The sequence below is a fragment of the Haemorhous mexicanus genome, chromosome 18, assembly GCF_027477595.1.
Source record: "Haemorhous mexicanus isolate bHaeMex1 chromosome 18, bHaeMex1.pri, whole genome shotgun sequence".
NCBI lineage: Eukaryota > Metazoa > Chordata > Aves > Passeriformes > Fringillidae > Haemorhous > Haemorhous mexicanus.
Window position 1 is genome coordinate 11211003 of NC_082358.1, and position 16226 is coordinate 11227228.

Consider the following 16226-nt stretch of genomic DNA (forward strand, 5'->3'; position numbering starts at 1 on the left):
CACCATAGCTCTGTAGGAAATACATTCTCCATCTGCCTTTGCTACAGATCCAAGGGCAGGCTTGGCATTGTCTCAAGCAGACAGAGATGGGGTTGAGACATGGTTTTTTGTGAGAAAAGCCAGGAGTCAGGGAAAATCCTTGTACAGGTGAAGGTCTTTCTGAATTAGAGTGATCTGGAGAATGTGGGTCAGGCTTTGGAAGGCAACGGGCAGGCATGGGGAGCAGAATTCAAACCAGGGAGCTGAACAGAATCCCCTTCAAAAATGGAGAAGTGGTCACAGTGGCTGACAGGGGTGAGACAGGGAACTTGGCAGAGGTGGCAAGGGCTGGAAGGACAGAGGGATGTGTTGCCCTCTCCCTAGGAAAGGCACCTTTCTCTGGAGAAAATGCCCTTGATAACTGACACTTCAGTGTTGGATCCTAAACCTTGAGAGAGCTTTTAGAGACACAAACACCTGAAATTCCTGCCTGAAATGGCAGCATCTCCAGAGAGATAACAGAGATGGTGAAGGAGTGCTGCCTGGCCAGATGCTGCTACATCATTTCACAGGAGCCACTGGAGAGGGGGAGAATAACAACAAGCTTCAGACCCTCTTGGCTAGACACTGCCCAGAACTAATTTTCATTATCACAGAAGCCAAATGGCCAAATAAACAAAATAAAGTTAGCTAGACTGTTGATTCTCCTAATCTCAGACACAGGGATTTGTTTGCCCTCTGCTCTCCAGAGAAATGTGTTTCCCTCTATTTCATATTGCTCATACAACCACATCTGCTTGGGGAAGAAGTGTCATACAGAAAATACAAGCTTTGGCTTAAATCCCTCAAATACTGTGCCTGAAGGACCCTCCAGCTGTAAGACAGCTGATGGGAGCCTCTGGGGACAGCTTCTGCTCTCAACTGCCCTGGCATGACTCAGAAGAAACTCTTCTGGTCCAGTTAAGTTGGGCAGAGACAAGAGCAAAGTTGTCTATGTTTGTGTGTGGAAGGGGTCTGGTGACCCCAGGGCTCCATCATCCTCCCTGATGTACACAAAGAATTGATGGATTTGCATCTTTGTAAGGGGAAAGAGAACTGGGCCCATGTTGAGCAGCAATAATGAATTAAACTGAATTAAATTTTGATACATATTAGAGATATGTTAGTTACTATATAAAGCAATATACTTAATTAGCCCAGGAAGTCTGTTAAATATTACATGAGGTTACCAATGAGTTCCTGCAGGAAGCAAGCGAGCTGACATTTGTAGTTCTCCTCACATGAGAACCTGGTGGTAGCTCTGGAGATATCCATGGACTCCACAAATGGGTTTAACCCTCCCCCTCTCATTGCTTAGTGACCTGAAGTTTTATGAAGTCTGATGGAGTGCAAAGGAGCCCACTGTGCCACAGCTTGCACCACGGCCCAGAGAAACCCAGCTCATTTCTCCACAGCTGCTCTGTTTTCCATCTGCCTGGGAACAGAAGTGGCTTTGATTAGAAATGTTTTAGTCCTTCCCAAATCTCTTTTTCTCACTCCTAACCCACACCGTTCTCTGCCACTGAGAGAATTAGAAACAAAGGCCAGCCTTGCCTCTTAAACCACTGCCTGATGGAGTAGCAAATTTAATGGATACTTTTTCAACAGAGCTTTAACATTCACTCCTCCATGTGGCAAAATACTTCCAGCATGGTTGGTAGCAGCTGCACATGGATTTCACATCTTCATATTCAGACCCTGCTGTCTCTCTCTGCAAACATCTATCAGTCTGAACAGCAGCTGCCAACTCAGTCCAGGCTGACAGATGTAGGATGACTTCTGCTTCCATTCCCCACTGTGCTCTGAAATTCTCATTTTGAAATACAATACTGAATTGGCCCTGACAAGAGTCAGGTGTTAACTCTGATCAGACAGTTACTTCATTACTAATGGCATTACTCATCCTGCTCTGCTTTGTTTTCCTCCCCCAAACTCAGCATTTCCCTGCTCACAAAAGTGCTGTTGGATAGAACAAGGATAGAAATGTGACTTTTTGAGGTGACAAGGCGATTTGTAATCTTAAGGAGCTCGTTCCCAAGAAGCCAAAAGCACTCATGGCAGTTTGAGACAGGTCCAACTATGAAAAGTCTCCCTGTAGTAAAGAATGCATTTTTTAACACTTTGGGAGTTTGGATTTGCAGGTTGCAGCTGGGAATGGAGAGAAAGAACAAAGGAAGGAGAGGAAAGAAGGAAGGAAAAGAAAGAAGTGAAAAGGTACAGGACATGTTTTGAGTGCAGGTGAACACACACTGTGCCCAGATGGGGACAATTCCCCTCCAGAATTTGTGATACTTCTCAGGGACATGGTGGCTTTGTGCCATTTAGAGCTCTCAGCATGTGTTGCTTTGGGAGTGGATTTTAGTTTCTCCCACCTTTCTGAAAGCTGGCTCACAGGTTATTTCTTAGTTATATTTCTTATTTATTTCTTAGGTTATTTCTTAGCATTTTCAAGGATTATTCTGGTCAGCATTGTCTTTGACATCAAGCTCACTCAATTTTGTCCCCTGCAGCATGGTAAGGAAGGGACCTCCTGCCAGCAGCAGAAGCTGTTTTGACGCCTGGCTGAGCTGGTGAAGCACATCCAGTGACTGATTTCATCATGTCCCAGCCAGGTTTGGATTGCCATGCTGGTTTTCAGTCCTAATAGCTCCCCAAGCTTTGACAGACAAGTTGTTGTTGGGTTTGTTTTTAAGAGAAATATATATCAAAGAGTAACATTTCACTGCAAAGGCATCTCCAGCATGAGAAATGCTCCCCTGGCATTTTCTGTGTCTTACTCGTTGGTGCAATGTGTGAAATATTTATCCTGAGGGTTTGTGCTGTATCTTGGGGGTCTGGCAAAGCAGGGGCTGAAGGGCTCCTTGAAGATTTTGCCCTCAGCCAATTTGGAATCTCTTTTCTCTGCCACACTGCCCTTCTATTCATCCATGTGTGCTGGTAACTTGTGAGGGGATCTTTAAAAAGGGAATTTTCCAAACAGAATAAACATGTCCCATGATGAAAGGCAGAAGAAAAGGAAATAAAACAAAAGTTTCATAGTCACAGATACTTGTGTGAATGCCAGAGGATTTTCAACCCTCATCAACACAAAGAGATTTTTTAATAATCTCTTTCTTTAAAGTTTGTTTCAGAGACAAACTGGCTCCATGGGACAGAAGTAAGCAATGGAAAAACCAGAACTTGTGCAAATCCTCCTAGTCCTAGGTTTATAGAGAGCTATCTGTGGACATGATGGTGCAGACAAGAGAAGACCTTTTGACTGTGAGGGCAGTCTGGAGGGCAGCTGGAACAGGTTTATCTGGAGGGGTTATGGAGTCTTCATTCCTGGAGATATTCAAACCCCAACCAGACAAAGCCCTGAGCAACCTGCTGTACCTGACCCTGCTTCAGCAAAGGAGTTGGCCTGGAAAATCTCAAGAGGTCCCTTCCAGCCTGAACCATCCTTTGATCTGCCACCCCCAGCTCCTGCTGCTCAGGCACAACCTCAGACCAAACAGAAATGAGGCTCAGGAGAGCCTGGGGCTGAGCTACAGCTCAGACCATCCAGAAAGGCTCTGCTGTACACATCCACAGGGATTGAGAGTGGTCAGGAGGTCTCCCTGCCCATGGCCTGATGCACGGTGGTCAGAACACCCCATGTGAACTTATATAAGCACTTATGAGCACAAGGGGTACCTACACATGGCATATGTACTGTGTAAGCCAGCTCCAAACGTGAGCTGTCAGACCATCTGCTTTCATGTCTGAGTGTGCTCTGCTTTAACTACAGCTTGTGTGATTTCCTTTCCTGAAATGTATTAGAAATACACTTGACCTGTCTGCTGAAGCAAGAGAGAAACATCAGGATCAGGAAACCTGTAATCTGAGCTCTATCACCTCTTATTTATCCAACAATCCTAGAAATTTACTCTAGTTAAAAAATAACTGTGATTTGTCCACATTGTATTGTATCAGTTTATAAATTATATTAGGTTCAAAGTAGGGGGCTTGCTTTCTGTCCAGGTGGTGAAAATTCTGAATAATGGCTGACAGCTAACAAACAGCAAACTGCTCCTGGGGATAGGAGCTGCGCAGCACACACCCCATCGTTTGGAATCTGTAAACATTTCAGTGAACACTAATGCTTGACTGAGTGGCTGGAGATCACACATAACACCAGATCACAAACAGTGAAAGTGGTTCGTGGGTTCATTAAACCCCCCGGGCGTCAAAAAAAATTAAAAAAAAAACTCTCTCTCCATCACCTCTGTGCTGATCGGCATAAAATTCACGTCCTGTCTGCTGGGCTGTGGTGCAATCCTGGCCCGGGCAGGGTGGTTAGGTGGGTGGTTAGGTCTGATCCCCCTTGGAGCAGTGCTGAAGCGCGCACCAAGCACCTCCAGCCGGGAGTTCTGGCACGCCGCATCCTCCGCGCTCCCACCCGCGGCTCCACGAGCGCACAGTGACATCCTCTGTCGGGATGCGGCAGCAGCCGAGCCTCAGCCATCCATGGAGACACCGGCTTGGGGACACCTGTGCCCCCGAGGAGGGGGACACACGTGCCGGGCAGCTGCCGGCTCATTGTGCGCCCAGCTGGGAAACGCCAGCCCAGCTCTGAGCGCGGAGCCAGCGCGCTGTCCCAGGGCTGGGCACGCTAAGGGACAGGGTGAGGCTGGCTCCTGCTGAGGCCACCCTTTGGTGGGTGCCACAGCGGCCACACCCTGCGGGAGTGCTGAGAAGTGCTCGGCTCTGCCGGCTCCAAACGATTTACAGCGATTGCAGAGCTCTCTCCCAGCAGGATCCGCCGCCAGCGGCTGTGGCTGCGTGTTTGAAGAGGATTTCGGTGAGGCTGTAGTAGTTCCTGAGGTGAAAATAGCTTTTGGAGCAATCAGAAGGTGGCAAACCCCCCGGGCCTTAACTACAGGCTTGTTTCTGGGTTTGCAGAGTTTTCTTGCTTTGCTTATGTTCTCTCTGTTTCTCGAATTCCCCAGACAGAGGGGTGCCTGGTCAGGGTCTCCAGCCTGTACCCTTCTCTGTGTTTGCAGCTGCTGCTCTGCACATCCCTGTGCTGTTCTCCAGAAGTGGTGATAGCAGAACTGATCCTGCCCCTGTGACAATTCCTTGTGGGGAATGTTTCCTCTCCTGCCACCTGGAGCAGACACCGTGCACAGGGGTTGTACAGTGGTAGGTAACTTCATCCTGCAGAATCACCAGCTGAAACAAGTCCTCAGACAGAAGTTATTCTCTTTAGCTGTGAAAGGTGAACAAGTGGTGGAAGAAGGAAGAGTTAATCACCTTCCTGGAGCTGGGGCTGGGGGCCCCAAGGACTCCTTGGTTTGCAGACCAAGAATTGTCTGCACCCCGGCAGATTTACCTCTTTCTCCTGCTGCCCATGAAGGGCAGAGGCAAGATCATCACCCTCTGTGTTCCACCTGCCCAGGGAGCCCTCCTGGCTGATTAAAAGGCAAATGAAGTTCTGACCTCACTTCTGTCCATTAAGGCACAGAGCCCACGGCAGGAGCAATAAACTCATGGTGGAGCTTTGGAGAGACGCAGGAATGTTCCTGTGCAGCATGCAAGGATGCTCCGGGAGAATACAAGAATGCTTCTGAGTTGAGAGGGGAAAGAGGAATGTAGAGATGTTCTAGGGGGTGGCAAGGATTCTTTGAGGTAATGCAGGGATGCTCCAGGGTTGAGAAGGGAAGGGAAATGGGAGAAGATGCTCTTGGGGGGATCAGGGGTGCTCCGGGGTAATTCAAGGATGCTAGCAGGTTGAGAGGGGAATGTGTGGATTCTCAGGGATGCCCTGGAGGAATGAAGGGATGCTCTGGGTAGTAGGAAGATGCTCCCGGGCTGAGAAGGTACGTGGGAATGTGCAGATGCTCAGGGCTGCTCTCGTGGGATGCAGAGAGGCTTGGGCGGATTTAGGGATGCTCTGGGGGTTTCGGGGCTGCTCGGGGGGTACGCGAGGGTGCTGGGGGCCGGAGCGGGAGGCGGGAGCGGGCGGGGCGGGGAGGGGCAGCAGCCCCGCGGCGGCGGCGCGGCGGGAGCGGTGCGGGCATGGAGAGCGGCGGGGCGCTGAACGGCTCCGCCGCCGCCGGGCGCTTCGCGGCCGCGGGCACGGCAGCGCTGGGCGCGCTGATGGCCCTGCTCATCGCCGTCACCGTGGCTGGCAACGCGCTGGTCATGCTGGCCTTCGTGGCGGACTCCAGCCTGCGCACCCAGAACAACTTCTTCCTCCTCAACCTGGCCATCTCGGATTTCCTCGTAGGTAAAGTGCCGCCCGCGGGGCGCCCGCCGGCACCGGCACCGGCACCGGCACCGGCACCGGCACCGGCACCGGCACCGGCACCGGCACGGCCCGGCAGCAACTCGGCGGCGGGGCGGGCAGCGCGCCCGGGGCTCCGCCTGCCCGGCTGCTCCCCCGGGTTCCACTCCTGCCCCCGACACCCTCCCGCAGTCCCGGTCCCCTCCCTGTCCCCCGGCCGCTCCCTTCGGCCGGGCGCGCAGAGGGAAGGACGCCCCGGCGCCCGCGGGTCCCCGGGGCAGAGCCCGGCTCTCACCGGGAACGGACCCCTCCGCTTGCAGGTGCCTTCTGCATCCCCCTCTACGTGCCCTATGTGCTGACGGGGAGATGGATCTTCGGGAGAAGCCTCTGCAAACTCTGGCTGGTGGTTGATTACTTGCTGTGCACCTCTTCGGTCTTCAACATCGTACTAATTAGCTACGACAGATTCCTCTCGGTGACAAGAGCGGTGAGTCCTGTCATGGCAGCTGAGAGGGACATAACTCTCCTCCTGCTTTATTCTCCAGATTGTCTGCAATACTTAAAAGTTCTTTGAATCCTCCAGAAATTATGAATCTTTCAGCCTGGAAGGCAATAATCATCCACAAATGCATAATTCAGCTATGGTTTCAGATCAGTATTCTTGGCATAATTAAATCACTTAAGGCTCAGTCCCCGTTGTGCAGGTGTTCCCTTCCCAGGTGACAGGATAGTAGTGTACAAGCAAGCCAGCCAGGTAAGCAGACTTTAAACAAACTTGCAAGAGCTTATTATCCCCAGGACAAACAAGTGGATTGCAGTCAGACTCACAGCTTCACGGCAGTAAATAGCACTGCCAGCTTTGGCAGGGAATGTGGACAGGTCTCTGAGAGTGTGGGAGATCAAAATGCTCGGCCTTTTGCAGGAGGTAATGAGCAGTTCCCAGGCAGATCTGACCCACTGCTGTTTGCCCATTCCCTGACTACAAATACAGCACAGATTTAGCCCAGGAGTTGGTCAAGTCCCTCTCCTTGGGACTGACAGGGAGTAGCTGGGGACAGCTCAGGTAAGTGGTGGGTGCAGACAGCTGCCAGGCTCCAACCAAATCAGTACATTTCCACTTAGCAGACACCATATTTTGGAGCTGTAAAATGAGTGTTCTAAATCTTCCCTGTAAGAGTGTGATTTATCTAGCAATTGCTCCCGTTGCCTATGGCATATCAATTTGTTGGACTGCTGGGGTATTGCCTAGCAACTTTACCAGGAATGCTAATAGTCCATTTGTGAGGAGCCTCAGCCAGCTGGGGTGTGGGACTGTGTGTAAGAAAAGGCTTTCCTCTTGCAGGTCGCCTACAGAGCCCAGCAAGGCAACACCAGGCAAGCAGTGCTGAAGATGGTGATGGTGTGGGTGTTGGCATTCCTGCTCTACGGACCTGCCATTATCAGCTGGGAGTACATATCAGGCCAGAGCATCATCCCCACTGGGGAATGCTATGCTGAGTTCTTCTACAACTGGTATTTCCTCATGACAGCCTCCACGCTGGAGTTTTTCACCCCTTTCATCAGCGTGATGTTTTTCAACCTGAGCATTTACCTGAACATCCAGAAGCGCACCAAAATGCGCCTGGATGTTTTCCACGAAGTGCACAACCAGTCCTTCACTGAAGAGATGGAAAGGAGCCCAGAAGCAAAGCTTTCTTTGAAATGCTGTAAGTGGGAGCAGAAGGAGTCAGCTGAAACCCTCGACCGCTCTAAGAGCAAAGCTCAAGCAGCAGCCTCCCCTTCCAGCCCGGATGCCAAAGACCTGCTGGAAACGAGCTCGGAGAGCTCCAGGAAACCCAAGTGTTGCAACAAAAAGAGCTGCAGAACTTCAACCTCCACTCTGTCCTCAGAGAAACGGGTGAAGATCGTGTCCCAGAGCACAACTCAACACTTCAGGCTCTCCAGAGACAAGAAAGTGGCCAAATCACTGGCAATCATTGTGGGCATTTTTGGGATTTGCTGGGCACCGTACACTCTCCTGATGATCATCCGCGCGGGCTGCCACGGCCAGTGCATCTCTGAGTTCTGGTATGAGACTTCTTTTTGGCTGCTGTGGATCAACTCGGCTGTCAACCCTGTCCTATACCCTCTCTGCCACTCCAGCTTCAGAAGGGCTTTTATTAAACTCCTTTGCCCCAAGAAGCTGAAGGTTCAGCCTCACTATGCCCTTCAGAACTACTGAGGGTGAAGCCAGCCCAGTGTGAGGATGAGAAAAGCTTTGGTTGAATTCTGCTGTACTGGTGTGGGACTGGAGCTTGTTTCCCTGGAAGAACCCAGGAGCAATGGTGTGGGGCAGGTGAGGAAGGCAGAAGAGAGCCCACTATTAACTTGTTTTAGTTCATCAACTACAAAATCCCACCGCAGAGAAGGATAAAGGGGTTTATTGACATTAACCACGGGTAGTGAAATCTGTGTCCGCCACTTGCAGGTGCCACAAAAGAGCTCTGCTGCCACCTAGTCAGCCTGAGCAGCACCAGCATTTTGCTCCGATAAACTGAAAACTGAAAAGAAAAAGCTAATAAAAATAAATATCTGGCTTAAACTACTGTGCTAAACTACAGCTTAGCTGTTGGCAGACCTGATCTTCCTCATAAATGGGAGAGTTTTTTCCTCACACCTATCACACATAGATGATGGTGATACAGAAAGAAAAGAACAAACCTCAGAAGGAAAACATCTCATTTATCATTTTTCTTACAGCAGCTGCAGCCATAATCTGGATCCCTGCTTCATGGGGTGCAATAGATGTCCCTTCCACACCCCAGGAAGGGTCAGATCTCTGCCCTGAGGAGTTTACAGCCAGGCTCTGAGGCATTGAGCATCGTGCTGTTGGCATTGCTTGATCCCTCCCTGCTTCAAAACTGCTCTGATTTCCTCTGGGTCCTGCCACTCGCTGCCCAGGGCTCCCGGGGGAGTGCTTCCCTCCTGGCCAGAGCCATGCAGCAGGAACCAGCCCTGGAGGGGCCCCAGAAAAGGGTTCTGTGCCCACCTGAAAGGTGCCAGCACAGCGCCAGCTCCTCCACAGACTCCATCCTGACAACCCAAAGACATCTTCAAATCTCTTCTGCAGGATCTTAAAGATACTCTTCTGGCACTGTGTTAGAGAATGACAAGATCAGATAGAAGCTAATCCTGTGTTGGTTTTTTTATGTTCCTTTTTAAAATGTTCCTTTCAGACCTCTTACATTTTTCAAGTTTCAGAACTCTTGCATTCTTTCTTTTAAAATACCTCACTTCACTGGAGACCTGGCTTGAGCTGATTCAGCCAACACAAGCATCAATTCTTTTACTGTTTGATTTAAAAAATTTTTTTAGAGCTGTCAACTAATTACACAGATAGAGCACAAGATTCAAGAGACCAGGGCTCTAGCCTTGGTCCCACCATAAAATCCTGATCATTTTGCTCTGCTTCCCATCTCATGCTTCATCACAGTTGCCCATTTGTTCTGCAACCTCTTTGGGCACGGAGGCAGTATGACCAAAAAGCAGATTAATTCCACTGCTGGCACTGCTCAGAGATGTAGTAACACAAATAAGTAATTAGTTGCCATGGCAAATGCTCGTATTTAACAGTATTGCAAAGGGGAGATCAAGATCCTAAGTCTGAAAACCACATTTACAAATAGAAACCCAAATGTTGTAAAGCAGTACCCAAAAGCTTATGATGTTGTGATCGCCAATTACATTTTGCTGCTGCAAGCAAACTGCTTTTGGCTGCTGCTAAAAGTAAAAAGAAAATGCCATCAGACTGTATCTCAGTGATATTTGTCAAGTAGATCAGTATTGTCACCTGAAGTCAGGTTTTAAATGATGTCTTGTCTTGTGTATGTGATATTTCAGACTTGTGACATGTTCTGTCAGTCTGTTATTTATGGGTTAAAAATCACCCCTCAAAGTCTGTGTGCTGTGAATTGACAGGATAAATGTTGAGCCTGCTCGTACCTTTCCCTGTGTCTGCTCCCTTCTGAAAACTTCAATAAAGTATTTTTATAAGAAGCTTGATGCATATTTTATGGTGAAAAAGATTTTGTCAGAAATGATAAAATCCAACTGCTAGCAAAACATCCATGGGTTTACCTGAGGAGGCAGATATACACAGAAAAGCCAGCTCCTGAAACAGCTGAGTTTCTCTTGCCTCTGGTGAGCAGGTTCCTGAGAGCCCCCTGAGGGTGTGGTGAGTGCACATCACTCAGTTCTCTCCAGCTTCTGGTCTTTTCCAGAGCATGCTACATGCAGCTGGGATCTGGAGAGGTTACATCAGCAATAACTCCTCCTATAACTCACAAACCTCACAGGTTCACTTAAAAATGACAAAGCCATAACGTGCCCAAGGCACCAGTTTCCAGCTGTAGTACTCTCCAGTTGTTCAACAGGAGAGGTGGAACTACTAGATCATTCATTCTGATTTAAAAAGGTGCCTGGTGTGACACCTTCCTTTCCCAGAGGGAAGAAAAGAATATATTTCCTTGTGAGCCTTTTGCACAGTGTTTTCATGGTCTCTGACCTCCATGTGGGCAGAATTATCTACACTTGGCTGAAAGTAATTTTATTCATTGTTGGATTTTGCAGGGAAGATACTTATATTCCTTCCTGAAATAAGAGCTCTCGCTTTGCCAGATAAAAAGGAAAAATAACTATTTATGCTTGGACATGAGGTCACACCTGAGCCTGGTTTTCATACTGAAAATGTTGGGAGATGCTCTGAAGTTTCAGGACTATGACTAATTCAAATATGCTTAAAAGAGTATTTGAATTCTGCTGATTGTCAGTGTTCCGAATATAAATGTCTATATGCATTTGGAAGAGGCAGTGACTGGGAAGCTTCTAGGCATAATGCAATATGAATTGTGAAAATGCAGAACCACTGGATAAGGCAGGGGTGCTTGTCATCCAGCCAAGCAAAACACCTCTGTATCATTTATTTTTACAGGCTAAAAATTTGCCTCTTTCCTATTGTCTTGCTAAGCAGGGAGGACCTGTTTACAACAGCCATGAAGGAAGAGTGGCTGTAATTATGAATATGATTAAAATTTTTGGGGAACCACACAGGCTTCATTTCCACAGCACATCTCCACAGAGAAAAGAAACCTGGCTAATTCCACAGAAAAGCATCCAATTTATGCAGGGAGTGTTGCTAAACAGCATTCAGGCAGCTGCAAGTCATGCCAGGGAGCTTTTTGGATAAGAGACTTCCCCCAGGAGCAGAGTGGACGTGATGCCAGTTCCCCTCTCCTGATACAAATCCCACTCCATTAACTTGAGGACATAAAGGCTGCCCTAACGAGCTCTGTGGTCTTTTCCTACAGCAGCATCTGCATATCAATAAACTATCAAAAAACATTTTTTATTTTAGCACAGCTACTTTCTTTCTGTCTCTCTAAATGCTTCCTCCCTAATCACCAGTAATGAGAGATCTCTTTACACAGCAGAGGAACTTTGCTCCACAGCCTTTCCTCCAGCCCCTCCTCAATTACCATCCCTTATTTTTCCTCTCCAACCTGCAGTTACAGAAATTGCTCCATTGTTCCACAGACATCACTGAAGCTTCATTAGCTCAAGTAGGAGGCTGGAGAAGAAGAGAGAATGCAAGGAGCTTTTGTTGAAAAACACCTGTCTGGGATAATTAATGAGATTTGCTGGGAGGGAAGGGCTTTGAAAGTAGCAAGATATGATTATATTTTGATTTGAAAGAATGCTAATGGTTTGTAAATGACCACTCATTTTCACAGCAGAACTAGGATGGAAAGACCAGGGGTTAATACCCTTGCCAAGAAGAACTTTAACAACATGATTTCTGTGAGGGAGGATTGATTTTCCACAACCCCATCTGTGGAGCAGTGTCACCAGCACAACTTTGCAGTACAGACCTGGTCCTAAAAGAGACCTCCTGCACTCTAAAGAGCTTGTTCTGCAAATAGATGAGGCACAGTAAGGAGTGTTATCTTTCCTTCTGAAGTGAGAATTGCAGACAAGAATAAAAACTGTGAGCTGCCCTGGATGAGTGCCACTAAAGAGAAAAGCTCTCAGTTTCTGACACCACAAAGCCAGCCTTTCATGCAAGATTGCACAGATGTTCCTGTGGACAGTAGGGAACTCACAGCACTTCTCTGTTCCCTCAACCTTTAAGTCTCCTCCTTTCCTCCTTAAAACAATTTTCTGTCAATATACTTGCATTTGCAGGATTAAGGAATTATGGGGGTTTAGAAAAGCAATTAGGAATTCTGCAGGGTGAAAGGTCTTACCTATAATCCAGCACCACCATTTATTGAGATTTAAAACTCTCGTTGGTATTTACTTCAACAAACCCACCACCACCTGAGAGAGGAACACTTGTGAGCTCCTCAAAGGCAAAAAACCCCAGCTCTGTCCCTGCACCTCCAGCTGCAAGCTCAGAAGAGCCAATGACTCATTCAATCAGCACCATTTTTATTGCTAAGGATGCCCAAGCATTACTTATTTTCAAGCCTCACACTTTTACTCCATCATTTGCAATGTGCTTGCACAGTCTGGGTGCAAAAGGAAGCTAACACTTAATCCAAGTACCAAACATCATAGGTAGAGCTATGTGTGCACTTCTGTGGGGGAAGAACAAGACTATTTTTCCATTTTTAAAATGCTATTACCTGATTTTTTTTTTTTTTTTTTTTTTTTTTTTTTTTTTTTTTTTTTTTTTTTTATGATTTAGAGGCACTAAGCAAGACCTTTGGTTGGGTTGTAAAAGCTTCATGGCAAAACTGGAGTTTTCTCTATGCAGACTGGTCCCACAGCTTAAACATCTTTTAAACACAAAAATGTGTCTGTGGTGTGACACTGACTTTGGAGTTATTTTTAACACAATATCCCAGGATTTAGCAGCACAATTAACACTGAAGGAAAACTGATTGCAAAGTAGTTAATAATCTCATTCAAGATCTCTCTGAGCATTCACAAACAACAACCTCTCTACTGGAGGGCAACAAGAGTTCTGGCAAAATTTTTAGCTGTTAACTCACAGCTCACACACAACTTTAGCCTTAAAAGCTGTTTATTGAAGAACAAACAATAATGGGGGTTGCATATAAATCCTTGAACACAAGGCTGCAAGTACACCCTGCAGTGTCCATGAATTGAAAACAGTTTGACAAAGCAGAGCAATCACCCTCCATTATGAAAATAATTTATACTTTATATTCTAAGAAGCACAAATGAATAGACCACTGTGGTTAAAACACCATTTAGTATCTCTGATACAGCTTGTATTCAAAATATACAGGGATAAAATAATATGTGTAATACTTTTGTGAAGCCTATGGTCAGTGCTCTGGGAATTAAGCTGTTATCCAAGAGCTTTCATGAAAGGAACAAGGTCTTTTGTTGTTGTCATTAAAATTTTTAACCAAAAACATTATGGAACTGTATAGGCAGAGGAATGCTGACACACAGCTAATTCAAGAGTGAGGAAAAGACTGAAGTCAAATACAACTGTCATTGAAAGAACACAGCACCAGGGCAATGTGAAACCTCAGCAGAGGACCAAAATGCCCAACACATCCTTCCTGAAGCTCTCACTGGGAAGAGCTCTTGCTGACAGAAGCCTGAAGAACAGTTCAACTTTATTTCAGAAAGATAAGAGCTGAAACACCTCAGAAATTCCCCCTCACAAGTCCCACATGCTCCTGGCCTCTACTATGAAGTAACAATCTCAGAAATGAGATAATCCTTGATAACACAGGGATTATACTGATTTCCCTTGAAAAAACCCAGAAATTCAACTTTCCTTCACTCACTTCTTGAGAGATGTTCCAGCAGTACTGAACAAATGGCTAAAAGCTGGGGAAATCAGGAATTTAAAGTCATTACAATTGACTCATCTTAATAGCCATGCTTTCACCTCAACAATTACTTCACTGAGAACCAGCACTGTGCACCACTTCAGAAAAGTACTCTCCAGTCACCATTTGTAAATAGGAAATATTTGTAATCAATATTAATCACTCCCAACTGTGGCATAACAAGTTACCAAATCAGAATTGCCTCCTTCACAATAAAAGAACACAGAACATAAATTTTAGTCAGCCTAAATGCCACTTTTACAATAGACTCTGAAGAGGTATCCGTGTGCTGACAGAATCTACCAAATTCCCTTTGAAAAAGCAGGTCTAGAAAGACCAGAATGGGCAGAGCATTTTCTGAGAAAATCTGAACAAGTTCTTTCTTTATTCAAGCACATTTGTGGCCCTCTGCAATTATTTTCTCGATTAATGTATGAGCACTTAGGCTTTCCTGCCATGAAAGAGGGAATATAGCTATTTTTCAACTTGAGTATTAACTAAAAGCAAATCTTCTACTGTGCACCCATTCATCAAGTGCCCTGGTTAGCTAAATGTGATATCAGTTTATTTCAGGCTAAATACATTAGGAAAATAACTTCTGTAGCACTAATTTAATTTAGTCTTAACATACAATTCTAGAACTGTTCTGTTGATCAGCTTCAGAAGCCACTTCAAGCCATTGAATAACAATTACAAAAATCACTATCTTTAGAACATTTAATTAGTGATAATTATATCAATTAGTAGCACCAGTTAGTAAATTGTACATGTTTCACATGGCAATTGTTGTTATCCATCTACAGATTAAGTTTTATCTACTGTGAATTTCTGAATGCTTTAAAAAATAAACAGGAGTTGTGTGAGTGAGCTCTCCTAAAGCTCCTAAACACTGCCATGGACTGCAGTTCCATGAAGAGGTTAAAGCAGATACTGGAGGATTATTTCCCAAATTCCAGGTCATCTGTTTTGCCACAGAATTTCTGTGTGACTCTGAAAGTTGCTGGGGTCCAAATCCAGACAGATATTTTAATTAAAAATGCTTAAAATTCAGTGGGATATAGGCTTTTCCAAGCCTGGCTAAGACTGGACCTCAGCCTTCCATGATTCAGTTTCTACCACTGAAATCAGATTAAAAACTCACTCAGAAATATAAGGCACAGTAATTGAAAAAAAGAAAAAAAATTCAAACCCATGAAATTTTCATCCATCAAAACCATTTTCCTAATGGCCATAAATTAGTTAATGAAGCTGGAAAATATTGGTTGATTTAGAAACAGAGATGTGTTAGCTTGCCAAAATAAAATACATTTTTTCAGCCTATAGACACAAGGGGCACAAGCACTTTGTGGCACCCAACCCATAGCATAGTGGGACAAGCTTCAAACCCGCAACCCCTGGCTCTGGAGTTATTTAAAGTCATCAGATTTGGGTTTTTTTAGATAAATCTCAGCATCCCAACAACTGCCCGTTTGCACCACTGCTTTAAACTTCCACTACACGTCTGCTGTGGGGGTGGGTAAGTGAAGAGAAGAAATGTTTTGCAAAGCCGCGTAATAAGAAAATATCGATTTGTTAGGAAAATTAATCTAGAAACACCAGAGGTTTATGTCCAAAAAGGAGACAGGGGAGTCTTTTCTGGCTTTATTCGAATAAAGGGAGAGGCCATGGGGCATTCCCCTGGGATCTCTCGAATTTTTGGAGGACACAGCCTCCCTTTTTATCCTAATTTCCCGGCCGCATTTCCCTTCTCTCTTTCCCCATTGGCTGAGGTACTTGAGAGGTACAGACTGCCCAGGATGCCTGATACCAGAGATTTCCCTCTAATGTATAACCCTCCCTTTTCATTTTTAATTCTTACTGAATTCAGGGGTTTTTCTTCCCCATTGTTTCTTTCATCTTTCAATGTCTAATTTCGTTTATCAGCAAACCTAAAGTTTATTTGTAAAAGCAAGTATCTTTTTCCATTCATCAATCAGTGGAATCCTTCCCATCGTTTCTTTTATCTCCCAGTGCTAGTTTTATCTACCAGCAGACCCACAGCTTGTTTGTAAAGACAAATCCACTATTCCTCTCAGATTTAATAGGGTGACATTTTCCCAGGTTACTTTTCC

General features: G+C 46.0%; 1 protein-coding gene across 1 annotated transcript; it reads left to right on the forward strand.

Moving 5' to 3' along the window:
* The first annotated feature begins 6057 nt into the window (after positions 1-6057).
* HRH3 (histamine receptor H3) lies at positions 6058-8805 on the forward strand. Its single transcript, XM_059862492.1, has 3 exons — positions 6058-6268; positions 6586-6752; positions 7608-8805. Exons 1-3 carry the CDS (start codon positions 6058-6060, stop codon positions 8484-8486), a joined length of 1257 nt encoding a protein of 418 aa, XP_059718475.1. The 3' UTR covers positions 8487-8805.
* Positions 8806-16226: the final 7421 nt, after the last annotated feature.

Coding starts and splice junctions, on each gene's coding strand:
- HRH3 (XM_059862492.1), top strand. CDS start 6,058: ATGGAGAGCGGCGGGGCGCTGAACGGCTCCGCCGCCGCCGGGCGCTTC. Junction 6,269..6,585: donor CATCTCGGATTTCCTCGTAG/GTAAAGTGCCGC, acceptor CTCCGCTTGCAG/GTGCCTTCTGCATCCCCCTC. Junction 6,753..7,607: donor TCCTCTCGGTGACAAGAGCG/GTGAGTCCTGTC, acceptor TTCCTCTTGCAG/GTCGCCTACAGAGCCCAGCA.